The sequence below is a fragment of the Ammodytes marinus genome (genome assembly GCF_949987685.1).
Source record: "Ammodytes marinus genome assembly, chromosome: 14".
NCBI classification, from domain to species: Eukaryota; Metazoa; Chordata; class Actinopteri; order Uranoscopiformes; family Ammodytidae; genus Ammodytes; species Ammodytes marinus.
The window spans coordinates 30035467-30063020 of record NC_137218.1 but is presented as its reverse complement, the minus strand read 5'-3'; the positions used below and the strand labels follow the sequence as shown (position 1 = coordinate 30063020).

General features: G+C 44.0%; 1 protein-coding gene across 2 annotated transcripts in view; it reads right to left on the bottom strand.

Moving 5' to 3' along the window:
- Nucleotides 1-27554, bottom strand: part of hlcs (holocarboxylase synthetase (biotin-(proprionyl-CoA-carboxylase (ATP-hydrolysing)) ligase)) — a 153987-nt gene that overhangs the window by 87058 nt on the left and 39375 nt on the right. For both annotated transcript variants that reach the window (XM_080040675.1, XM_080040676.1), the window contains one exon: nt 4360-4637. In XM_080040675.1, the coding sequence (XP_079896801.1) occupies nt 4360-4637 (278 nt within the window). The remainder of the gene's footprint in view (nt 1-4359; nt 4638-27554) is intronic.

The window sequence follows — 27554 nt, the reverse complement described above, 5'->3', positions numbered from 1 at the left end:
TCAGCTCAACCGACTCTCAACACTCCAGATTTCAATATAAATGAGACTGCTTTTGTCCCTACACTTTGGAACTCTAAAAGATCTGTGGATCCTTTTTCAAAGGTATTTTAGAGCCACTTGTTTACTTTTGACTTTGCAATGTAGAAACTATCACTATAGAATAAATGTAGCAACATTTCCCTCTTAAGAGCAGTGAGATGGAATTATTAAGTTGTGTAAAATGGATGTACTCCATTTAAATTAAATTGCTTGCAGGATCTTTGCAAGATTCCAATATTCTTCAAATATTTGAATTAGACAAAAACTACATGAAAGGGAAACTGAAAAATAACTTAAACTTAATTTTTTGTCAACAAACAAATTAGAACAAAAATTGTGAAATAATTGGATAAACGTAAATGTTCACTGAAACACACTCATCTTTTACTGCTGCATGCATAATTACCAACGCATCAGCAGAGAACAAAGCAAACACTTAAACTCAAATGCGATTTGCTCCCTGCTAGCTCCCACTTGCATTACTCTAAAACTGTCAGTTCTACCTAAATGGTTGATTTTTCTATAAAAGTGTTCAGTATCACAGGAAAAAAAACTTTAAAAACGCAAAGGCCTAAAGAAATAAAACAAGCATTCTTCAATAATTACATTAATCAAGGCTGCTCCCGAAGTGCATCTGGAAAGTGAAACATTAGCAGGGAAATCAAACTGCAGCTGCTGGTTTGGGGTTATTTGAACTACTCATTCACCCTGCTTTAGTTTTTGAATAACCTTAATAACAACACTGTCTGTTCCAATCAGCTCAGCGCTGCTTTGCAATCCATTTTTCAAACTTTATGACAGTTTTAATTGTTCCCACCTGCTGCCTGATCGACCCCTCAACAGCCTCTTTAGCTCACATGTGTGGACGCACACAAAGAAGTCTATTAGGTGCAACTTGCCTTTGCTGCAGTGAGGTCACTTGGGCATTAAATTAGTTCCAGCCCGTCAACCCTCCCACACCCCCCCACCCCACACACACACCCAGGGATTTTCATGTGCTGTACTGCTATTTTCTTTTCTTTACTTGGCTGGTGTCAACTACAATTTCATACCTTGCACTGGAGGCGCCTTGAATATTGATTGAATATGTTGATCAGGATGTTGGTAGCATATTTCCCACACAGGGGATTTATTTATTATCATACTCAAAAGCTGTTAAATTTTTTGCTCAAATGCTTTTCACAAAATTGCCAATGTAACATGTGTCAAATGTGAACTGGGCCCTCTTTTTAGTGACCATGGACTAGGCATTTTCTTTCTCTCGTTCCCGCTCTCTCTCTCTCTCAAATTCCATCAATAAATGAAATTAAAATATACAGCCGCCGAAAGAAATATGAAGAACAAAAAAATTATTCATCACTAATAATAGCAAAATCACTATTGTTGTCACAAAGTCATGATAGGATCACACACATACAACCCCAATTCTTAAAAAGTTGGGACGTTATGTAAAATGTGAATAAAACAGAATGTGATCATTTCCTAATCCTTTTCGATGTGTATTCAATATAAACCATTGTATTTGTACATGTTTTTGCTTAAACTGATACACTTTATTGTTTGTTTGTAAATATAAACACATTTTAAATGTTGTGCCTGCAACATGTTTCAAAAAAGTTGGGACAGGGGCATGTTTACTTCTGTGTTACATCACCCTTTTCTTTAAACAACACATGGCAGCATGTTGTTCCAAAACCTGAATGTACTTATCAGCATTAATGGTGGCTCATAGATGTGTAAGTTACCAATGCCATGGGCACTAACCCACCCCCATACCATCACAGACGCTGGCTATTCAACGTTGTATTGGTAACAATCTGGATGGTCCTTTTCCTCTGGAGCCCGGAGGACACATTGTCCATGATTTACAAAAACTATTTGAAATGTAGACTCGTCAGACCACAGCACACTGTTCCACTTTGTGTCGGTCCATCTCAGATGAGCCCAGGCCCAGAGAAGTCTGTAGCATTTGTGGATGTTGTTGATACTGTATATGGCTTTCACATTGCATGGTAGAGTCTTATCTTGCATTTGTGGATGTAGCGAATAACTGTGTTTACCGACAATGGTTTTCTGAGGTGTTCCATGGCCCATGGCATGCAGTGTTATCCTTTATAACACCATGACATTTTTAATGCAGTGCCACCTGAGGTCATGGGCATTACATTTTAATTTATGACCTTGCCCCTTACGTGCAGAGATTCTTCTGGATTTTCTAAATATTTTAATTATATTATGGATTGTGGACTGTGAAATCCCTGTCCCAACTTTTTTTAAATGTGTTGCTGGCACTTAATTTAGAATAAGCATATATTTACGAAAAACAATGAAATAGATAGGGTTAATTGTATGTGAAAAAGGATAAACAAACAGTGGTGGACCGTCAGGGCCAGCAGGGCCTTCTCTGCAGGCCCTGTCAAAATCCAAATAATATATATATATATATATATTTTAAATTAGATTAATTTGTGTTTGAATGTGTCTGAATTTCATAAAAAATTTCAGTACCTTACAATAATAATATTTTTTTTTTTGGAATATAGTTATTTTTTGTGAGGCTGAGCTGGATTTCTCAGGCATACCTCATCTAAACGCATCACAGCTATGTGGAGCAGCGGGACCTGCACTAGAAGTATTGCTAGCCTTTCATTGAAACTGCCGTCTCCTATTGGATAATAACTTTGACTGACGTGTCTCATTAGCCAATCAGATTTTGATGTGTAGTGACAGCCCGCCTCCAGGGCCCAGCGATATCTCAGCCGCTAGTCCCCCGTGATATCATCAGCGAAGTTTGAAACTTCGGTGGGCTATTAGCATTGTGATGTGAGTGAACTACTGTGGCCATCGCTTTCACACAACCTACTGCTCCCGCTGCCGATCTAGCGTGGCTTTTTAAAGGTGATCGTTTAACATAGTTTAGATATAGTTTCGACAGGAATACTACACATAAGCTGGATGGGCTGACAACGTTTTTTTGCGGCACTTCACTGACTGTACCTACGACGCTATGACTGGCTAACAGTTAGCACCGAGCGGAACAAGTTACCGGTATGTTGCTGGCCGTGTCTGCTTTTTAAACCTGTGAAGGAACATGGCACATCACGGATTTTAACAGCCTGAATGGCTTATAGGATCCGAGGATGGATTTCCTCTACAAGTGATGGGTGAGTGTTACTTTTGGCTGTGTCTATCTGTGAAGAGATAACGTTATTTTGTGGAGTTTTAAAACCATTTTGTTTGTTTGTTATGGTCGTTGTAGCCTATATTGCTGGGACTTGGGCAGTAGGTGATGCTGTTTTTCATTGTTGATGTACCAACTCTCAACTACACTTCTTCTTCATATGCTGGTTGGATTGGCTATTGTGAAATATTTGGCATAAAAGACCCTTCTTGCATGTTTCATTTTTGTTATTACTGGTAATATTGTCGCTATACTAATTTGAATCCGTTGAAGTTGCGCAAGCATCCGGTGAACCCTATTACAGTAACTGGATGCTTGTTTTGTATCGTGTTATGCGTTTGCAAACAGTTGTCGAGTGACATGAAATATCTGATGGTGATGGTGCAGTAGTCTATCTGGTGTAGGATAAATAACAGTGGTGTGTGCAGTGCGCTGCTCTGTGGTTGTTGAAGATCAACTGTCAAGCTCTTCATGTTATGCATTAGTGTATATACTGTGATTTTAGCCTATATTTTGTATGTGGCTGTGTTGGCTGTATCGGCACCTGACGTGTGCGTTTCTCAGTGTTTGGGGGGGGGGTTGGTCGGAGTTCGCTACTGAAGGCCCTGACTGAAACCCCACGGTACGCTACTGTAAACAAATGATCAAATTCTGTTTTATACATGTTTTACATAATGTCCCAACTTTTTCGGAAATGGGGTTATATTTACAATGTACAGTAAAATGATCTGAACTTCACGTGGGGAATCAAAATTAAGTCCATGCAAATGAAAGAGATGGAAGTGAAGTGCTCTGAACAGTGGGAAAAAAGAAAGATACAGTAGGGCCCTCCAGTCACATCACACACAATGGCTGACGACCACGCACCCACACCCACACCCACACCCACACACACACACACACACACACACACACACACACACACACACACACACACACACACACACACACACACACACACACACACACACACGAGCTATGTAAGCTCGCCCAGCTAACTGCAAGTATATGTATTTTATAGTGGCGAAAGCTGCTAAGCAATTGCAGCGATCAAAAGCAAGTGTTTCCTGTCTTCTTGGTCACAAAGTCACCATTTCACCTTTTCCACATTAAAACAGGCTCAGAGGAACATACATTACCCTTGTAACAGGTCCATTGTAGACGTGACAACTTCAGCATACAGCAGGGTATGCCCCAGCACGCTGCTCTTCAGATTCATACTGTACGTTTCCATACAGAAGTGTGGCCAGCTCTGGGACTGTGAGCTATGAGTGAGCAGGGCCACAGAGCCTGGAGGCAGCACAGAAGCATCCAGCTCAGAGGTGGGCTCCATCCTGAGAGGAGGCTTGGACAGTGTGACCAGGCCATTAGCATCTGCACATGTACCCAGCCACTTCAGGAAGATGGCCTTGACCTTCTGTGTGGAAAAGAGAACACAGAAAGACAATAATACAATAAGGTTTTTTTCAGTCCAAAGCAGAACCACACTTGGAGGTATTGGATGTATAATACATTACTAATACATTTTTCGACCCTGTTATTACACAGCACAGTATATGTTCTGTAGCTACTAGGGATGGGCGTTAGTAATCGAGTACTCTTCGTTTCAAATGAACTCGATTGGTGGATGAGGAAAATCGTTTTTTTTTTTGTTTTTTTTTGTGTCCTTAGCCTTTAGGCTGGCGGGCCGCCCCTGTCATGATCCCGCTTGGGCCTCTTGGCCTTGTGTTGTGTTTTCGCTTTTACCCTTGTCGTTGTGCTGGTCTAATTGTAGGGTTGGAGCCAGGTGTGCTGGAGTCAATTACCAGCATTCACAGCTGCCATCAATCATCATCAACTGCTCTTCATATACCCGGGCCTACCTTCCAGACACTGCCAGATTGTAGCTTCTGTTTCCACACAGTCAGTTCTCTCTCTAGCTCACCTGTTTACAGCTCCGCTTTTTTGCATTTTTTCCTGGCTAACTCCTGTTTTCTCTGCCACAGTTCTCCCGGCCTGACTCCAGCCACCAGCTCCAGCCCTCGCCCAACAGCACTACCCCCGGACCCCTCCTGCCTGCCTGCTCTAGCCTGCTCCCACTCAGCCTCCTGGACTTGCCCCGTTGCTCTCTCCCTGGACCCCCATGCCAGCCAGTTTCCCTCCCCGGATCACGGTCCTAACACCCTGCTGGTTTCTCCTGAAATAAATCTTCTTTTTTACTTATACTGTCTCCACGCCTGTGTCCTCCAGACCCAACCGTTACAGCCCCTATTTTAAAATGTTATATACGTGTACAAAACGGATAAAATAAAGTTTAACAAAATTAAAATTTTTGATACAAGTGCAATAAACTGAGCGTTGTGTCAAACAGCAACTGCAAATAACTGCCACCTCCGTGCCACCGCAGCGCAGCCCGTGTTCTTCACGGCACCGCGGAGCTGAACACGGTCTCTCCTTCCTCCAGAACATTTTCAGGAATATAACTGTCCAATTATTTCAAAGCAATTATTTCGCCTGTTCAGGAGGCAGAACCCCCGGAAGGCGGCCGGACCGGACGCTGTCTCACCCTCCATCCTGAAGTTTTGTGCTGACCAGCTGTCCCCGGTGTTCAGTGATATCTTCAACTCCTCCCTGGAGCACTGCCAGGTACCAGCCTGCTTCAAGGCCTCCATCATCATTCCTGTCCCTAAAAAGACGAAGATCACAGACCTGAATGACTACAGACCCGTCGCCCTGACCTCTGTGGTCATGAAGGTCTTTGAACGCCTCGTCCTTGCCCACCTGAAGTCCATCACAGACCCTCTCCTAGACCCTCTGCAGTTTGCGTATAGGGCCAACAGGTCCGTGGAAGACGCGGTCAACATGGCTCTACACTACGTCCTGGAACATCTGGACACTGCAGGGACCTACGCCAGAATTCTGTTCCTGGACTTCAGCTCGGTGTTCAACACCATCTTGCCACCGATACTGGAGAGTGGGCTCTCTGCGCTGCAGGTGCCTGACTACACCTGCAGCTGGATTACAAATTTCCTATCTAACAGGACCCAGCGGGTGAAGCTCGGGAAGTACATCTCCGAGCCGAGGTCGATCAGCACCGGTTCCCCGCAGGGCTGCGTCCTGTCTCCCCTTCTGTTTTCCCTATACACCAACTGTTGCACCTCCAGCCACCAGTCGGTCAAGCTCCTTAAATTCGCAGATGACACCACACTGGTAGGGCTTATCTCCAGGGGGGATGAAGCTGCCTACAGGAGCCAGATCGACTCGGTGGTTTCTTGGAGCTATCACAACAACTTAGAGCTAAACGCGCTTAAAACAGTGGAGTTAATAGTGGACTTCAGGAGGAACCCGCCCCCTCCCCCTCCAATCATACTGGGAGGCACCCCAGTCGCCATAGTGGAGTCATGCAGATTCCTCGGGGTGACGCTCTCTCGGGACCTAAAGTGGGGGCCCAACACCGATGCCCTCACTAAAAAAGGACAGAAACGTTTGTTTTTCCTGAGGCAGCTCAGGAAATTCAAGCTGCCTAAATCCATGCTGGTGAACTTCTACACGGCCATCATAGAGTCCATCATCACCTCTGCCATCATCACCTGGTTCCCCGCTGCAGCGGCCAAGGACAAGGCCAAGCTACAGCGGTTGATACGCTCGGCGGAGAAGGTGATTGGCTGCCCCTTGCCCCCCCTTGGGGCCCTGTTTAACAGCAGGGCTCTGGGGAGGGCCAGGAAGATCATGGCTGACCCCGCACACACAGGCCACGGTCTCTTCGCCCCGCTCCGTTCAGGCAGGAGGTTGCGGTCAATAAGGACTCTTAAAACCAGACATTTGCACAGCTTCTTCCCCACGGCCATCCGACTACTAAATGCACTGCCCCATCCCCCCTCAGTAACCTAATGGTCTGTTGTTATACACATACTTGATCTCTTGGCACGTTGGCACTTCTTATTGATTATATCATTTATTATTTACTCATTTTTGCACTATATATGTTGGTTTGCACTGTCTTGTCCTGTCTTGCACCTGTCCTATTGTAAACTCCACTGTACCAAATCAAATTCCATACATGTTCACATGTCATGGCAAATAAAGTCTTCTGAATCTGAATCTGAAAGCAGATGATAAAGTTACGTTTATAAAAAGGGGAGATGACACCTCTTACTCTCAGTTAGTAATGAGTAGACTCCAGGTGAGCATGCAAGGTGCTCTCCACTTGGAAATAAAAGTAAAAAAGAAGCAAGGCTTACTTCAGGCACATTCGCTCCGAGCCAACAACAGCCTTCAATAGGGAATATGGGGATAAGATTCAAAAACCGACCGGTGTAACGTTCCGTTGAAGAGGAATTAGTCGCGGTAATTATTCACGGACACGGAGTGAGCATTACGCGGTTAGATATTCAACTATCTGCTTTGGTGAGTTATTGTGGTATATTTGAATAGCTTCTATTCACCAGAGTTGCTGAGCAGATAGTCCTAAAGGTTAAGGTCCCGGGGAAGGAGTAGAGAACCTCCCTAGAAGGACGAGTATCTGTCTATTTGTAGATATAATACACTTGATACCCCCCACACATGAGAATATAAGACACTGTTCTGTAACTAATGAGAGTGCCATTGCGGCCTCCAGCCCGCTGCTTCGATGCTCCATGAAATCCTCTGTAAATGTCCTGATGAATACTCCTGAAATAAACCTCTCTGAAACACAATGATGATTGTCCAGGCCTCACCCTTTGTCTTGGTCGCCATGGGAGATTCGGCCACCACATTATTTATATGTTTTTAAATTGTAGGACAATCATTTTATATTATTTGCTGCCATTCTTATTTTAAATGGTGACTTAGGCTATTTTTTTTTGTTACAACTACAGCCCATGCTTTTTTTCTCCGCACCGCAGACCTACTCGATTGGTTTAAATTGTGGCCAGTCTAATTACTTTCAGTGAGGAAAATGTGTTTTAAACTTGTGGAACACAGTGCCCACGGGCACTAGGTAGCCCGCAAGGACCATATGAGGTGCCCACAGGCCTGTTCTAAAAATAGCATAAGAATCTGTTTCCCACCTTTTTTAAGTCATTGTTGATAATCATTGTGAGAAATCATTAACCTGATCAGTGTCTTCACATAGATGAATATCATTAATCATTAATAATAATATCATACTACTATAAAAGCAGGCGAGTCGCACCAGTTGGTCGACAGTTGGTGCGCATCCAGTGCGCATGTGCCAACGCCCGGTGCGCACGCAGTCTCACAGTGCGTCCAGTGCGCATGTGCGCCCAGTGCAGCAGCATGCAGGTATCATACCTATACTGCTACAGGAGTTCCGGCAAGATGGCGGACTGAGCGGTTGTGACTATTTAGAGCACATGTGGGAAAGTTCCTCAAAGTGAGTTTTTTGATCATATACCCCGGCTAAAAAATCTTAATTGACTGTCTGACCATGTCCAAACAACCGAAAAAGCTAGAAATTAACCGAAAATCGCATGAAGACGATGCAAATCACCACATCGGAGGTGCTCATCCCCTTCATCTGCATCCTTCTCAGAAAACTGGCCTCCTCTCCCAGACCCTCAGCGACCTTTCTCGCTAGGTGCGCTCCCCCCGACGCTCAATGATGACGTCATCTGCACAGGTGACGTTAATCCCTCTTCTACTGCTCTGCATAACTCTGGCCCCTCCCATCTCTCCCTGCATTCTAAACTGTCATTCTATGACAATGGCTGTAAGAATCAGCCTCCTGAAATTCTCATATTTGGTGACTCTATCATCAGAAATGTACATCTCCCTGGCGCCATCACCTACTGTCTCTCCGGTGGGATCACTACTGACTTTATAGAGCTGATACCTGTCTTCATTGATCTCTATCCGTCTGTTCACACTGTTCTGTTGCACACGGGCACAAATGACGTCATGGCCAGGCGCTCCCTCAAACTCTACCATGATCTTGAGTCATTGATTCTCACTGTTGAAAGCCTTGGTAAAAGATGTGTTCTCTCTGGCCCTATTCCTACCCTTTTCAAGAGCTCAGAGCGCTTTAGCCGTCTTTTTGGTTTGCACACATGGATGCAAAATTTCACCACTGCAACAGGCCATGGTTTTATTAGCAATTTCGACTATTTTTGGACTGAGCGTGACCTCTTTAAAGCTGATGGTCTGCATTTGAACAGGAAGGGGTCCGAAAGATTAACAAAGAATTTCATTAACTTCATTGCGTTTAGCCTGAAATGATGTTTTCCCCAGAATGACCCTGCCCTGCTCATGTTGTCTTCCTGTCACAACACTGTCTTAGACAGTGCGGGTCCTCCTGTAATCTCAAGTATGGGCGCTGTCCCTGCATTCGGCCCCCTTACTCCACCTTGTTCTTCTGTGGCTGTAATACCCATAGCTCATCCCCTGACCCATTTCCCTATGTTAATTTCTGCCCCTATTCGTTTTCATATTCCTATTAGAGTTACTGATAGGCATAATGCTGTACTGCTTGATCCTATGTCCATAGAATCAACATCTTGTGTCAACTACTCTTCTTTTCGGTGCAGAAAAGGACTGAAGCTGATTCATTGGAATATTAGGAGTATACTCCAATCTGAGAAATTGGATCACTTGAAAATATTAACACTGCAAACTGATCCCGATATTTTGATCATTACTGAGTCATGGTTAAAAAAACATCACAATGACAGTGATGTGGCCTTGCCTAACTTCAACATTTTTAGATCGGACAGGCCTCAAAGAGGTGGTGGTGTGGCCATATATGTTAAGTCCTGTCTTTCTGTTTCTGTTTTACTTTCAATCTCTATACCCAAATGTTTTGAATTTCTGGCTCTCAAAATTGATTGTGGTTTTAGTAATTCTCTCATTGTTGTTGGAGTATATAGACCTCCATCAGCTGACGCTGGGTCTATTGATCGTTTGGCTGACCTACTTTCCCACTATTCTAATTCTGAAGTTTTAGTTATGGGTGATTTTAATCTGGATTGGTTGACAAATGCCTCTGATCACTTAAAAGAAATATCTTCTAACCTAAATTTGTCACAGTTAATCACAAATCCTACCAGGCCAAACCTGAAAGAACCCTCAAGATCAACACTTATAGACCTAATCTTCTCTAATAAGAGTGATAAAATATCTTTATCTGGAGTACTTGAATTAGGTATAAGTGACCACTGTCCTATTGTATGTGTCCGTGATACACATATAAAAAAATCCTCAGCCAGGGTTTTAATTAAGAGAAACCTAAAAAATTTTAATAAACAAGCCTTTCTTCATGACCTTTATAATAGTGATATTCACAACACCCTGGCTATTCCTGATGTCGAACTAGCTTTAGACTTTTTCATTTCCACCTTTCTATCTATTTTAAATACACATGCCCCCTTTAAGAAGTATAGAGTTAAGGATAGATCCAGTCCTTGGGTTAGTCCAGAACTTACATCTCTTCTCCGAACTAGAAACAAAGCTTGGTCCCTTGCTAGACGTACTAATGACGCCTCACACTGGACTGCATTCAGAGCCTTAAGAAATAAATGCACATCCTTAGTGAGGAAGAATGTATCTGACTATTATTTAAAATTGATCACAGACACCTATTCTAACCCAGCAAAATTCTGGAAGGTGGTTAAAACCAACAAAAATAGCTCTGCTACATCTGCTTCTATTCCAATTCAGGTTAAATTTGATGATAGTTTTATTACTGATCAAACCGAGATCTGCGCTGGTTTTAATAGACATTTTAATGTTGCTGGCCATATCTTCAAAGAGGACAACTCTAGATCTTCTCTAGCAGACAACCAGCTACCCCTTGAACAGGTTCATATGCCTACCACCAATGCTGTTCCTCAGTTTTCTTTTGTTCCTGTGTCCTCCAGTATGGTTCTTGATGCTCTCTTAAGCATTGACCCCAAGAAATCCACTGGAGAAGACAACCTAGACCCATTCTTTCTCCAGCTTTCAGCCCCTGTAATTGCAGAGTGTATTACCCACATTTTTAATCTTTCTATATCTTCCTGCGTTATTCCAAGGATCTGGAAATCAGCTTGTGTCCTTCCTTTGTATAAAGCGGGAGAAAAAACTGACCCTAATAACTATAGGCCAATATCCAGACTGTCATGTCTGTCAAAAACGCTGGAATCCCTTATTAATAACCAATTGAAAACATTTCTCTCAAGTCACACTATTTTATCTGTTCACCAATCTGGTTTTAGAACTAACCATAGCACTATCTCTGCCATCACTCTGGTTACTAACAATATTGTCTCTGCCTTAGATAATAGTAAACACTGTGCTGCCCTCTTTATTGATCTCAGTAAAGCCTTTGATACAGTAGACCATTCTTTACTATTAGATAAATTGGCTAACATTGGTCTTAGTGAAAATGCGTGTAGCTGGTTCAGTAATTATCTTTCTGACCGATCTCAATGTGTGAAGCTAGGTAATATCCAATCTGGTTTCTTACCCATAACCAAAGGTGTTCCACAAGGTTCAATTTTAGGTCCGGTGCTATTCACCATCTACATCAATGATATTGTGTCTCTTGTCAGTGGTTGTCAAATCCATTTATATGCTGATGACACCATTTTGTACTGTGTTGCTGACTCTGCAAAGTCAGCTATTGAGAATCTGCAACTGTCCTTTAATGCTCTTCAGAATGCTCTTATTTCACTTAAACTTGTCCTTAACCAGACTAAAACTAAATTCATGTTGTTCTCTAGGGCTAGAGAATTGGACAACAGTGCATGCATCTATGCTGTAAACGGTTCTTTGATCGAAAAAGTCTCTGAATATAAGTACCTTGGTATCTGGCTAGATGAGAAGCTCACTTTTAAACCCCATATTGACAAACTTGTTTTCAAATCTCGTCAAAAAATTGGTTTTTTATATCGGAACAGAACAAGTTTCCCAAAAATTTGTAGGAAAAGGGTAATCGAAGCAGTGTTTTTATCAGTGTTGGATTATGGAGATATAGTTTATAGACATGCCTCTGCTACTGCCCTAAAACCCCTTGACTCGGTGTACCATTCAGCCCTTAGATTCATTACAGGTGATCCTTTTAAAACTCATCACTGTTCCCTGTATGAAAAAGTCGGCTGGACATCCCTGTCATTAAGACGTGAGTTACATTGGTTTTTATTTATTTTTAAATCCTTAATTGGTAAACAGCCACCTTATTTATCAGCTATGCTCGACTGGAACTCTCAGTCTTTTAATACCCGATCCAGTGAGCTGCTGCTTTTAAAGGTTCCTAGAGTTCACTCTAAGTTGGGAACAACTGCTTTTAGCTATAGTGCCCCCACCTCTTGGCATGCCCTTCAGAGCAACTTCAATATGACCATTCTCCCCACTTTTTCTTCTTTTAAATCTATGATTTCTGATTTTCACCATCACCACTGCATTTGTTTTAACTGAATTAATTTTTTAAGCTCTTTTATTGTAATTTTTTATTTCTTTTGATCTTTTTTATCTTGCTAGGATTTTATGTTTCTTTGTTTTATTCTGTCACTCTGTTGTTATTGTTGTTATTGTGTTGTGTGCGCTCGTCGGCGTTGTAAATGAGGGGAACCTCAATGCCTTTCGAGTTTGAATAAATAAAGGTTTCAATCAATCAATCAATCAAATAGCGCAGAAGCTACATCTTCTCAGAGAGAACACGACTATGCCATGGATGTGGAGCTAACAGCTAGCGGTGAGAAACGAAGCCTCGACGAGATGAGCGACTCCCCACCACTGACTCCATCCAAAGGTGCTCACACCAGAAAAATCTCTAAACAAAATCCAACTGCCACTGATGTGATGGAGGCAATTCTAGCACTTAATTCTAGATTCGACACCCAAGAAATTAAAATGGCGGAGATTAATACCAAGATGACCCAAAATGCAGTGATGATTGCTAACATAACAAGATCAATCGAGTTCAACGCTGAAGAGGTAAAGGAGTGCAAGGAAAAGGTCGCTGTTTTGGAAACCAAGGTATCCGTCCTACGAAAAGAAGTTGACGAGCTCACGGAACGGTCCAGAGAACAAGACCGATACAAAAGACGATGGAACCTGAGAATAAAGGGAATGCGAGAGAAGATGGAGGAAAACATCAGGCAAGATGTGATTCGTCTGCTCGGAGACATCGCTCCAGAATGGTCCCGGAACATGGACGACTACGTTGACACCGTACACCGCCTGGGGAGGATGGAGGAGAACAGGACGCGCCAGGTGATTGTACAGTTTACTATTTCCGCGGTCCATTTGCTTTCATAAATGGTCGCCGCATCTACGCTAAAGAGTAAATAATATGACGTGACATGGACAGGCTTTTGAATATATAATTTAAAAGGTAGGGGTATATATACTTTTTTTTAATGTAAGAGGATTACCCACTTCTTCTTTTTTCTACTTCTAAAGCTAATTTAGAGAGCACTTTAATAGTATATTTGCATACACTGCTGAATTATTATTTACTTTTTTACAGTAGTATTTTACTTTATTTATGGTAAAACAAGTTTATCTTTTATTTCTTTGAACACAAGGGGTCTAAGGGACAATGTGAAGAGGAAAGCAGTATTTTTATTTTGTAAGGGACAAAAAGCCCACTGCACTTTTTTACAAGAGACTCATGCCTGCAACGATGATACCACCTTCTGGTCAAACCAGTGGGGTGAAAAAATCCTATTCAGTCACGGTTCTAATCGTTCTGGCGGTGTAGCCATATGTTTCAATAGATGCCCTGGGAAGGTAATCACCTTTAAAGCTGACGAGTTCGGTCATTGGCTAGCTGTTGTGTTAAATGTTGAAGGGGAATTTGTTATTTTGATAAATATCTATGGTTTTAATAACGGTAATCAAAACAAATTGCTGTTATCAGAAGTGACAGATGTTATTATTGAATATAAACAAATGTATCATTCTGAGCTTATTTTGATCGGTGGGGATCTAAACTTGACACCCGATGAATGGCAAGATAGATGGCCTTCTAAATATAGTACTAACCAATGGAACCCTATTTTATTTTATTTTTGTAACTCCAACAGCTTAACGGATATTTGGAGGGATAGAAATCCAGATGTCAGTCAATTTTCATGGAACAAACCAAATGGTAACTGTAAATCTAGGATAGATTTGTGGTTGGCAACTCCTGAAATTACAAAATATGTTTCAAATGTGTCTATTAGTAGTGCCCCTCTAAAGCTGAGAACACACCGGGCGCGTTGGCGCTTTGGGCCAAAGCGACCAACGCGCCCGATCTGGCGCGTGGTCATTTTGTGTCAAAAAATGGTCCAACGCGCCCAAAAGCAACGCGCCTACGTCATGGCCTACGTAGATGAGCCCGCACAAAACTTATTTCCCCCCGCTTTTTCTATTGCTGATCAACCATGGCTGAGATAATCCCCATCGCTGCGCTCTATCTTTTGTGGGAGTCCGAGGAACGGAGCTACGCAGCTAGTCTCCCCCGATATATTTATTCCCCTAATCAACCATGGCTGCGATCAGATCCGACCCGACACAACAGCGTTCATGTCCACACAAAAACAACACCTACACGGCCAACAATTGTGCCAAAAAACAAATAAACAGCAAGTGAACGGAACAAATAGCCTTAAAACAGCATTGCAGATTCACGCCACTCGGAAATGAACACAAACAGCAAGGCAGCACCATACCAAACACATTTACAGCAGCATTGTGCACAGGGCAGTAGAAAATAAAGGCAAGTAGCCTACATTACCTGGCTGTGACGGGACCGTGGCTGGCATAGATAGCCTATAGGGCAGGCATAAACACCGGTGCTTCGCTGTACTCGTTGTGAAAGTTCCCCGGATTTAGCCGTTATGTTTGGGTTCATTATATGGAGGTGGTGGCCGCACACAGCCGGGTGAGTTAGCTAACGCTATCCGACCGGTGCTAACTTGGTTTATCGGCTTAAGCACAGCCACACATATTCACTGAATTAACCAGGAAGCCCATTCTCCTGGCTCACTTTCCCCACCCGAGCGGCTTCATATCACCAGCCAGCCGCATTAACTCCACGGTGTTTATACAGTCTCGCACACACAGCGGTGATTATTTGCTCCTGGTTCACTTTCCCCACGTCTTGTAACCCCGAGCGGCTTCATACAGCACCAGGCAGCCAGCCGTAAATACATTTCCTACTCGGTGTTTGCCTCTGTGTTGTCACGGTCTCGCACACACAGCGGTGATTATTTGCGCCTCCATTTTGTCTCAGATTTTTCTGTCCTCCGGCTCTCTGCCAGTGACGTAGGGTCAAGCTCACCGCTGATTGGCCAACGCGGCTAAACGTCACGCGCCGGAGCGTTGAAAGTTCAATATTTTCATCTTTTTTTTGACGCTTTGCCGGCGCGGTGACGCTTTTTGACACTTTGCCGGCGTGGTGACGCTTTGGGCGCGTTGCCAAAGCGTCAAAAAAGCGTCACCGCGCCGGCAAAGCGTCAAAAAGCGTCACCGCGCCGGCAAAGCACCAGTTTCGGGCGGGCTCATCTACGTAGGCCATGACGTAGGCGCGTTGCTTTTGGGCGCGTTGGACATTTTTTTGACACAAAATGACCACGCGCCAGATCGGGCGCGTTGGTCGCTTTGGCCCAAAGCGCCAACGCGCCCGGTGTGTTCTCAGCTTAACAGATCACTGTGTGATTCATCTCACATTAAACCCAGAGAATAGGACTAAGTATAAAAAAGATTATTGGAAATTTAATGCTGATCTTTTAAAAGATGAGGAGTTTATTAGAGTTGTTAGAAACTTAATAGGAGAAATAAAAAATGACATGAGTATACAAAGTTGTAGCAGCAGATGGGAGTATTTTAAATTTAAGGTAAGAGAGTTCTCGATACAATATAGTAAAGCAAAAAATAGACAACAAAAACAATATGAAGTTCAATTGGTGCAGGACATAAGTGATTGTTGTAACAAGACTGTAATATCTGATGCTGATAAAAGTAACTTCATAAGCCTACAAAACAAGTTAGATAATTTATATATCAAAAAGGCTCAAGGTGCTTATGTTAGATCTCGGGCTAAATGGGTAGAGGAAGGGGAAAAAAATACTTCTTATTTTAGTGGATTAGAGAAAAGGAGACAGGAGAGAAAGGTGATAAATACATTATTGGTCAATGATATTGAATGTACAGATCAAAGAAAGATATCTGAAGAAATTTATAAATTCTACTCCAAACTTTATTCTTCAGAGTTTTCCACCTTTGACTCAGATATTTTTCTAGAAAGTATAAAGTCACATGTCCCCCAGATAGATTTAGCTTTTAAAGTAATGTGTGAGTCCGAGATCAGAATATCAGAATTAGATGAAGCAGTCAAGAGAATAGCAGTAGGAAAGGCACCAGGTCAAGACGGTTTGACTTCTAATTTTTATAAACATTTTTGGGAGGAAATTAAAAGCTTCTTATTTGATGCCATAAATTACATTTTGAGAAATGGGACACTTACACCTACGATGAAACAGGGACTTATAACTCTCATCCCCAAACCAGGTAAAGATAAGAGATACATTGACAATCTTCGCCCTATCACCTTATTGAATACTGACTATAAATTGTTTACACATGTGATTGCTGAGAGATTAAAGGATGGTTTGACGCATATTATATCTGACATCCAATCTGGTTTTCTCAGGGATAGATCCATACATAATAATATAAGATTGGTATTAGATTTATTGGACTATAGACATCTCATTGAAGATGATGGAGTGATTCTTTTTTTGGACTTTTACAAAGCTTTTGATTCAGTTGAACATTCTTTTATTATAAAAACACTGGAGTATTTTGGTTTTGGAGAAAAGTTCATTAATATAGTAGTTCATTAATATAGTTAACCTACTATATAATGGCATTAATAGTTCAGTTTCCCTACCATTTGGAACAACAGGGCATTTTGACATAAAAAGAGGTATTCGTCAAGGTTGTCCAACCTCGCCTTTATTGTTTATCCTTGTTGTTGAGTTATTGGCAATTCACGTAAAAAATTGTCAAAATGTCCAACCATTAAATGTAATGGGAAATTCATTGGTTATAAGTCAACTGGCAGGTGACACCACTTTATTTTTGAAAAATACCGCACAAATTCCAGCAGCATTAAAATAAATATCCTTATTTTCCAAAGCATCTGGCTTGAAATTAAATATGAAGAAATGTGAAATGTTAAGCATCCATGATCATCCTTTAAGTACTGAATATAATATCCCATTTAAAAGTGAAGTCAAATATTTAGGTATTATAGTCACAAAAGATAAAAAAGTAAGAGAGACATCGAATATAGAAAGTAATATTAAAAACAATAAAACTATTCTCAACAGTTGGCTTCAGAGAGATTTATCCATTTTTGGACGCATTCTACTTACTAAAATGCAAAGTTTATCCAGACTAATTTACCCTGCATTCTCTTTGGAAATACCTGACAAACTAATCAAGAAAATTCATCAAGATAATTTCAATTTCATATGGAAAAATAAATATCATTATATAAGAAAAAGCGATATAATTAAATCTGCTGAAGATGGTGGTCTAAATGTCATTGACTTTGATCCTATGAATGGTACCATCAAATTAAAATGGTTACAAAATTTTATTAGAAAAGGTCATAGTTTTTGGTTTGATTTCCCATCTAAGATCTTCAGGAAATTTGGTAACATTGATTTCTTATTAAGATACGACTTTGATATTTCCAAATTACCAGTCAAGTTATCAGCTTTTCATCGTCAGGCTCTCCTTTACTGGAAACTCATATACAAGCATAATTTTACTCCACATACTGTCCCAATATGGAATAACAGATGTATTCTAATTAGGAGAAAATCTTTTTTTTTACAAGGAATGGATGGAGAAAGGTATCTGGTCAATTTGTCATTTGTTGGATAATAATGGTGATATCTTAACATATAATTCTTTCATTGTGAAATATAATTTGGTTTGTACTGAAAAGCAATACAAAGTGGTAATTAAGGCAATACCACAAGCTATGATCCTTTTAACCAAAGGCATGCTAACCTACTCTGTGATCATTCCACAAGAGCCTTCATTATTCATAGAGGGAGAACATTTTCCAGATAAAAAATGTAACAATACATTTATAAGAACTGCCCTTAACTCAATCTGCTTCCCTTCACCACTTAAGAGAAAACATATATTCCAGAAATGTACTAAAAATTATATAAAAGAGATAAGAACCAATTACCTGTCCTTTCCAGTTCCTCCCAAAGTGAAAGAAGTCCACTTTAAAATGTTGTATGAGATTTATCCATGTAATGACTTCTTAAATCAAAGATTTAATCTTGATTTGAATGTATGTAGTGTTGTGGTCACAGCAGCCCGCTGTGTTTTCCTCGTCTGTATCTGCCACTCCCCCTGTCTGTCTCACTTCACACCTGGTCCTCATCTGCAATCACGCTCACCTGGTCTTCACCTCCAATCAACTCCCCTTCATAACCCGTGGATTCCTTGCTGTTGGCGCCGGATCGTCCTATGCGCTACCGTGGTAACTCTAACGTACCTGGCTCCAGTTTACTGTTCCCTCGCTCTCGCTTACTCGTCTCTTGTTTCTTGTTGCCTGTAGCTGTTGACCACAACCTAACTTTTGTTTTTCCTCTGCCTGCAGTATCCGGACCACTCTCTCCAGCTTCCCGGCTTTGGTCTCCCCCTGGCTCCCTCACCCACTACCTGCTTCCCCTCACCATATATATAATAAACATTTTTTATATAAATCCTACTTCGTCTCTGTCTGCTCTTGGGTCCAGCATCGTAACCATAACAGAACGATCCGGCCAAGATGGACCCAGCGGACATCGGAAACATTCGTGGAGCTCTCGCCGCCCAAGGCACTCAGGTGGCGGAGCACAGCCAAGCTCTCCGGGACGCTATGGAGGCTTTTAAGAATCTCGCTACCCGAGTCACACAGATGGGTGACCAATTGGACTTACTGGTACCTCCCACCACAGCGCCTCCACTACCAGCGGCACCCCCGCCTGCTCTCACTTCCCCGTTACACCTGCCACGAGCTCGTGAGCCATTTATTCCTGCGCCAGAGCGCTATGCTGGGGACATGGGTACGTGCAGAGACTTTTTGATTCAGTGTTTCCTAGTTTTCAGTCAGCAGCCTCTTACCTATCCCACAGAAAAGGCTAAGATCGCTTACATTATGGGGTCACTTAAGGGTAATGCACTAGCGTGGGCTTCAGCATTATGGGACAGTGATTCCCCAGCTAATGACAATTTTGACCTTTTTGTAGCAGAGATGAGGAAAGTGTTTGACCATCCAGTGGAGGGAGGGGACGCCGCCAAGCGGCTTATTTCTTTACGTCAGGGCTCCCGCAGTGTAGCTGAGTTCTCCGTTGAGTTCAGGACCTATGCAGCCAGGTCAGGCTGGAACGACAAGTCACTACGTGGGCTTTTTCTTTCCGGTCTCAGTGAGACAATCAAGGATGAGCTGGCTACTAGGGAGGAAGCTGACACTCTCGATGAAATAATTTCCCTCTCTATCCGGCTGGATAATCGCCTACGCGAGCGGCGTAGGGAGAAGGCGGGCAGCTCCGTGCCTCCGGTTTTCGCTGCTTCCTGTTCCCCACTCTTCCCTAAGACTGCCCTCTCTGCCCCTGTGACGCGTGCTGTCACTGAAGAGGAGCCCATGCAGCTGGGTCGCACACGTCTCACCCAGGCAGAGCGGCTTCATCGGATTAAGACCGGAGTGTGTCTGTACTGTGCGCTGCCCGGGCATCTCATCTCCACCTGTCCGTCACTGCCAAAAGACAGGGCTCGGCAGTGAGGCTCGGGGCCCTGCTGAGCCACGCCCCCTCCGTCCCCGATTCTCACTGTTCTCGCTCACTGCTGGATGCCACTCTCCTGTCCCTCGGGCATTCCTTTCCTGTGTCAGCCCTGGTGGATTCTGGAGCGGATGAGAACTTCATTGATGCGGGCTTCGCGTCTCAGGTTGGCATTAAATTGGAACAATTACCCTCTCCCTTAAATGCTAACGCCTTAGACGGCCGTCACCTGGCCCTTATTACCCACCGTACTAAGCCCCTTGAATTAATTGTTTCTGGCAATCACCACGAGATACTTCAGTTTCATGTCATCCTGTCTCCCCTCACTCCCCTGGTGCTGGGGTACCCCTGGCTCAAGCTTCACAATCCCCAATTTGACTGGTCTTCTGGCAAGGTGGTGAGTTGGAGCACGTTTTGTCATTCCACCTGCTTACAGTCTGCCCTGTCTCCGGCAGTGGGAGATGTTCTCTTGCCCAAGGAACCTCCCGACCTCTCCTTGGTTCCCCAAATTTATCATGACCTGGGAGAGGTATTTAGTAAGTGTCGTGCGCTCACCCTGCCTCCTCATCGCTCCTATGACTGTGCCATCGATCTCCTCCCCGGCGCACCCTTTGCCCAGTAGTCGCCTTTATAACTTGTCCCGTCCTGAGAGGGAGGCCATGGAGAAGTACATTAAGGATTCTCTTTCGGCTGGCCTCATGAGACCCTCCTCTTCTCCTGTTGGTGCAGGTTTCTTTTTTGTGGCCAAAAAGGACAAGTCACTTCGCCCATGCATTGATTTCAGGGGTCTCAATAACATTACTGTGAAGAACAAGTATGCGTTGCCCCTCATCAGTTCCACATTCGAGCCACTGCAGGGCGCCACAGTCTTCTCCAAATTGGACCTACGTAATGCCTATCATCTGGTGCGCATCCGTGAAGGCGATGAGTGGAAGACGGCCTTTAACACCCCCCTCGGCCATTTTGAGTATCTCGTCATGCCTTTCGGCCTAACTAATGCCCCTGCTGTGTTCCAGAACCTGGTTAACGACGTCCTCCGGGACTTTCTCAACCGCTCAGTTTTTGTCTATTTAGACGACATCCTGATTTTTTCCCGCAATCAGAAGGAACACGTCCAGCATGTCCGGCAAGTTCTTCAACGGCTGTTGGAGAACAAGCTATATGTGAAGGCCGAGAAGTGTGAGTTCAGTGTCACCTCTGTATCCTTCCTGGGGTTCATCATTGAGAGCGGGCAAGTGAGGACCTGCCCCGAGAAGGTCATTGCAGTGACTGACTGGCCTATCCCCGATTCCCGCAAGAAACTGCAGCAGTTTCTGGGGTTTGCCAATTTTTACCGGAGGTTCATCCGTGACTACAGCAGGGTGGCAGCCCCTCTCACTCATCTCACCTCCCCTGCCCGCCCTTTTGCCTGGACGCCTGAAGCGGAGGCTGCCTTCTCTAGGCTTAAGGAGCTTTTTTCGTCTGCCCCCATTCTCATCCAACCGGATCCCTCCAGGCAGTTCATTGTGGAGGTTGATGCATCTGACACTGGGGTGGGGGCGGTCCTGTCCCAGCGCTCGGCCTCTGATGAGAAAATTCACCCCTGCGCTTTTTTCTCTCGCCGGCTGGTTCCTGCTGAGCGGAATTATGATGTGGGTAACAGAGAGCTGCTGGCTGTGAAACTGGCGTTGGAGGAATGGCGGCACTGGCTTGAGGGGTCAGAACAGCCGTTCGTGGTATGGACTGACGACAAGAATTTGTCTTACATCCAGACAGCCAAGCGATTGAATTCCCGCCAAGCCCGGTGGTCCCTGTTTTTTGGGCGTTTCAATTTCTCCCTCACCTACCGGCCCGGTTCCCGTAACGTCAAACCAGACGCCCTCTCCCGCCAGTTTGGCACTGTGGACACACCGGGTCCCCCTGACACCATCCTCTCTCCTTCCTGTCTCAGGGTGGCTGCGGTTACCTGGGAGATAGAGTCCCTCATCCGGGAGGCCCAAATCACTGAACCAGACCCGGGCAACGGCCCTCCTAACCGCCTCTTTGTCCCCAGTTCGGTGCGCTCCCAGGTTCTGGTGTGGGGTCACACATCGCGTTTTGCCTGTCACCCTGGCGTGGGTCGCACCCTGTCACTCCTTAAGAGGTACTTTCGGTGGCCAGCGATGGACGCTGACACCCGGGCTTTCGTGCTGGCCTGCACGGTTTGTGCTCGGGCCAAGTCCTCCCATCAACCCCCTGCTGGCCTGCTTCGCCCGCTTCCTGTTCCTGGTCGGCCCTGGTCTCACATTGGCCTGGATTTCGTCACTGGTCTTCCCCCCTCTAATGGCCATACAGTCATCTTCACAGTTGTGGATAGGTTCTCTAAGGCTGTTCATTTCATTGCCCTCCCAAAGCTCCCCTCTGCCACCGAGACTGCCCAGCTGCTCGTGCAGCATGTGTTCCGCCTCCACGGGATTCCCACGAACCTCGTCTCCGACCGCGGCCCCCAATTTATCTCCCAGGTGTGGAAAGCCTTCTGCCGTGCGCTGGGGGCCTCTGTCAGCCTGTCATCAGGGTACCAGCCGCAGACTAATGGGCAGGCGGAGAGAGCGAATCAGGATCTTGGAACCGCGCTGCGTTGTGTGGCTGCCCGCAACCCCTCTGCCTGGAGCGACCATCTCTCTTGGATCGAGTATGCCCACAACTCCATGTCCTGTGCAACCACCGGCATGTCCCCGTTTGAATGTTCCCTGGGGTACCAACCGCCCTCGTTTCCGGCTCAGGAGGACGACATCTCCGTTCCCTCAGTACAGCACCATCTCCGCCGCTGCCGCAGGGTGTGGAAGGGCGCGCGCACCGCTCTGCTGCGCTCCGCTGAGCAGAACCGGCGCACGGCTGATCGCCACCGGGCTCCCGCTCCTGCCTATCGGGTGGGTCAGCAGGTGTGGTTGTCCTCCAAGGACCTTCCCTTACAGACTGGCTCTAAGAAGTTAACCCCTCGTTTTGTGGGGCCCTTCCCTATTGTCTCCGTCATCAACCCCTCTGCGGTCACACTCAAGCTGCCCCCAGCCATGCACGTCCACCCAACCTTCCATGTCTCTCGTCTAAAGCCAGTCTCCACCAGCCCTCTCTCCCCCCCGGCCGTTGCCCCCCCTCCTCCCCGGGTGATTGACAACCACCCAGCATACACCGTCCGGCGGTTGCTGGACATTCGGCGTCGGGGCAGAGGGCATCAGTACCTCGTGGACTGGGAGGGTTACGGTCCTGAGGAAAGGAGCTGGGTTTCGCGGGGTCTCATTCTCGACCCCTCCCTCATCCGGGATTTCCATCTGGCTCATCCAGAGAAGCTTAGGCCGCCTGGAGGCGTCCATTGAGGGGAGGGTACTGTTGTGGTCACAGCAGCCCGCTGTGTTTTCCTCGTCTGTATCTGCCACTCCCTCTGTCTGTCTCACTTCACACCTGGTCCTCATCTGCAATCACGCTCACCTGGTCTTCACCTCCAATCAACTCCCCTTCATAACCCGTGGATTCCTTGCTGTTGGCGCCGGATCGTCCTATGCGCTACCGTGGTAACTATAACGTACCTGGCTCCAGTTTACTGTTCCCTCGCTCTCGCTTACTCGTCTCTTGTTTCTTGTTGCCTGTAGCTGTTGACCACAACCTAACTTTTGTTTTTCCTCTGCCTGCAGTATCCGGACCACTCTCTCCAGCTTCCCGGCTTTGGTCTCCCCCTGGCTCCCTCACCCACTACCTGCTTCCCCTCACCATATATATAATAAACCTTTTTTATATAAATCCTACTTCGTCTCTGTCTGCTCTTGGGTCCAGCATCGTAACCATAACATGTAGCCTACTTTCTGTAATTCCGATATTGAAACTGTAGAACATCTATTTTTTCTTTGTAATGCAACCCAAACTTTCTGGAATAGGTTTCAGTAATGGATAAGTTATAATGAGAAAGATATCCCTATTTTGACGTATGAAAAAATAAGATTTGGTCTAAAAATGGAAAACAAAGAAACTCAATTTGGAAATAATAATTTTATTTTATTGGCAAACTATTTTATTCATAAATGTCGATTTCTAAAAACTTCCCCTGTTTTTGTTGCATTTTATAACGAATTAGTATTATATAAAAAAACAATTAAACTGTGTAAAATGAAAGGAGCCCAACTTTTTAGTGAATATTTGTGTGCCCTGATTACTGATTGATCACTTGTGTTGATGTTTTGTTTTGTTTTATTTTGTTTTGTATGCTATTTTCTTTTATGTAAAGTGTGTTGATCTCGCTTGGTTTGTTTGTGTATGATAGGAATACGAATGTGATATGCCTTTTTGAATTGTGTAAATGTTGTTCTTTATAATAAAAAATAAATAAAATAAAAAAAATACCTATACTGCTACATACCTGCCACATGAAGCAGCAACGGCCCAGATAACGGACATGAAGTTTAACGGTGAAGCAGCAACGGCCCAGATAACGGACATAAAGTTTAACGGTGAAGCAGCAACGGCCCAGATAACGGGCAAAGTTTACAACGGCCCAGATAACGGACATAAAGTTTAACGGTGAAGCAGTAACGGCCTAGCCTGGTGCTACCAGACCATCGTACTTCATTTCATTTGACTACTGAAGGGAAAATGAAATTTGGGCGGAAGTAGGTGGGCGGGCAGAGCCAGGCTAGTAACGGCCCAGATAACGAGAGGCACCTATTTGCAGACCCATGGGGAAAGTGGAGCTCCACCGGAAGCCACGCCCCGAACTCATTTCATTGGTCAGAATTGTAACCTACTCTGAATTTGTTTTCTTCTTTTTGTTTTACTGCCGGAGTTCACTTAGCGGTGAATAATAATACACAGTTTCCACCGGTTATGGTGCTAGTACACAGTAAAATACGTCAGTTTGTTAAGGGTCCCAAGTGGCCAGGACGGTGGTACAAAGGAGATGTTGAGGTAGAAGATGAATGAAGCAACGAAGCTTTGTGTACATCTTCCGAAATCCGTCTCTTTAATTCACAATCATAACAAGTAGGTCAATCACATACAAATATAAACTCTTATAAATAAAACACAAAAAGTGCCACCACATTAAAATAAACAGCTAATTTTGAAAAGTGGGGTGAAAGACATTAACGTCTGACACATTAGGTGACAGTTTCCATTGTAGATCCTGATTGATTTATTACCAGATCCCTTGTCCTCTAGTGATCACAGTTTTAATTATTATATAATTTCTATATTCATATTAGGCTATTGATCATCACGCAAGTGAACAGTAACGATCGCGTGCAGCCGCAGAATTACATTTCAACCTGACATAAATAGCCCATGTTCAGTGGCACAGACGTTAAACAACTCCTGTTAATAAATAAATAAATAATGAGATACATACAATACAATAGGTTTATTAATCTGAATGTAGAGCATGTCACGATGTGTAAGGTGGCCGCATATGAACGACACGAGGGCTGAGAACTACGCTACTGATCAGATAAATGATCGGTCAAACGTAAAATCATCAGGAAATGATAAAAACATCCCGATGGAGATTTCTATGGAGTGATTTTGCTTTAAATTGTACAGGGACGCGTTGTAACAGACTCTTTCTTCAGTCGGAGCTGCAGCGTAAAGTGGAAACAATCTCAGAGTAGGTTACAATTCTGACCAATGAAATGAGTTCGGGGCGTGGCCCCATCGTGCTTCCGGTGGAGCTCCGTTTCTCCATGTGTCTGCAGATAGGTACTCTTGCAGATAACGGACAAAGTTTACGTACGGCAGGTTAGAGTTTAGTTTACCACGTAAAGTTGACCGTCGACACTCCCCAGCAACCGGCCGGGCTTACATGGACCACCTGCCGTCAACACACTCTCCCTGGTAAGACGTCTACACTTTGACAAACTTGCTAAAATACTTTCTAAAATGTAGCCTAATATTACTGTCCTCCCCCGTGCTTTATTTCACCGCCGTGCTTTAATTCACAGCTGTCTTCAGGTAGACAATACACATTTGCAATCTCGCTCTCGCACCCCTCTTCCCCTCCTCCACACAAGCCCGTGCTTTATTTCGCTGTAGTTTGTTTTTGCAATCACCCAATTGTTAATATTACATAGCCTATTTAGTCGTTGTTATATTTAGTTGTTGTTACACTTTGGCATCTTACAAGCTAGGGATGTGCACACGTGTAACCGTTTAGACAAATCAATAAACGAAAACTTTTCTTTTTAAGTTTGGAAAAAACTTTTTTTTTTCAAGGAGTGGTGGGTGATGTGAGCTACTGTAGGCTACTAAGCAGATAACAAAATACATAATTGTGTTTGGTAACAATATTTAGCCTATTCATTGAACTATTTAACTGCTCCACCTTCAGTTTAACTTTCCTTTTCATCTCCATCTCAAACAGCTGATCCGATCAGAGCCCAACGGCCCGACAGCAGGACTCAGTTTAATCACAGATGATCGCTAGGCAGTTATGATCACTCGAAGTCAAAAAGCTAAATTATGAAATAAAGGCCTCTCTGCCTCTGTCTATCTGTCTGCCTGACTTTCTCACTGCACAGTCACTCCAACAGCATTGGCAAAAAAATAATACGTCGACCCCCCCCCCCATATCAAACGGTTAAAGGTGTACACCAAACATTTGCAGACATGTAATTGTTTAGAAATGTTTGTAAACGTTCACACCCCTATTACAAGCCCATTGCATTGACTACATGTAATATACTATTATGCTCCTTTACTTGGCCTACATTGTGTCTGACCAGTGCCTCTCTCTCTCACACACACACCATCTCTCTTTTTTTATTCAAGTCTACACATTGCTGAAAGTCAGCTTGGAGCTGCTCTTTTTACCTACTGATGCCCTGCCACTAACATGGTAAATATGATTTGAGGTTATTGAATGTTTCTCCTTTCATTAACAATTGTGCAAATCTCCTTCCAATGACACAAACATGTTCAACTGTCATTATCACAAAAGAACACGCTCACAGATCAAAGTAATAATAACCACAACAATGTGTTATGCACAGGAGATGAACCAACCACCTGTTAAATGGTGCAAAAAATGTGGACGGTCCCTGAAGGGACACAAGCTGCTGAGGAACCTCCAGGCTGGCCCTGGATGCAGCCTCAGAAATGGGACCAGACTCACAGTGGTCCAAATGATGGACAGGGCAGTGGAGTGCAAAGTCGCAGTCAGCCCTAACAGGGGATTCCGGGTATTCCTTCCAAGGATACAGCATCATGACAGGGCCCAGGAGTTCCCCTTTACAGTGGTCCGCAGACAGTTCCCCCTTCGCCTCTGCCCCCACAAATTCTTGATTCTTACACCCCCTCCCATTTGCCCCAAAGACTCCTGGACTCTGTACCTATTTATACTCCGTCTGAACATTGAAATACACATATAATGTACACTTTAACTTTCCTCAGTTTACTGCATATTGCACATATTGTAAATAATGTCCATCAAATTGCACATTTTAATTTGTAATGTGTTATACTGCCTTACATTTTGCACTACTTAAAAATGTATTTATTGTATATTTCATCATCTCTTATTTGAACCTTTTGTACTTATTGCCACCTGGTAACTTGCACAACCGCACTAAACCGTATATATTCACGTGCTATAAAATAAC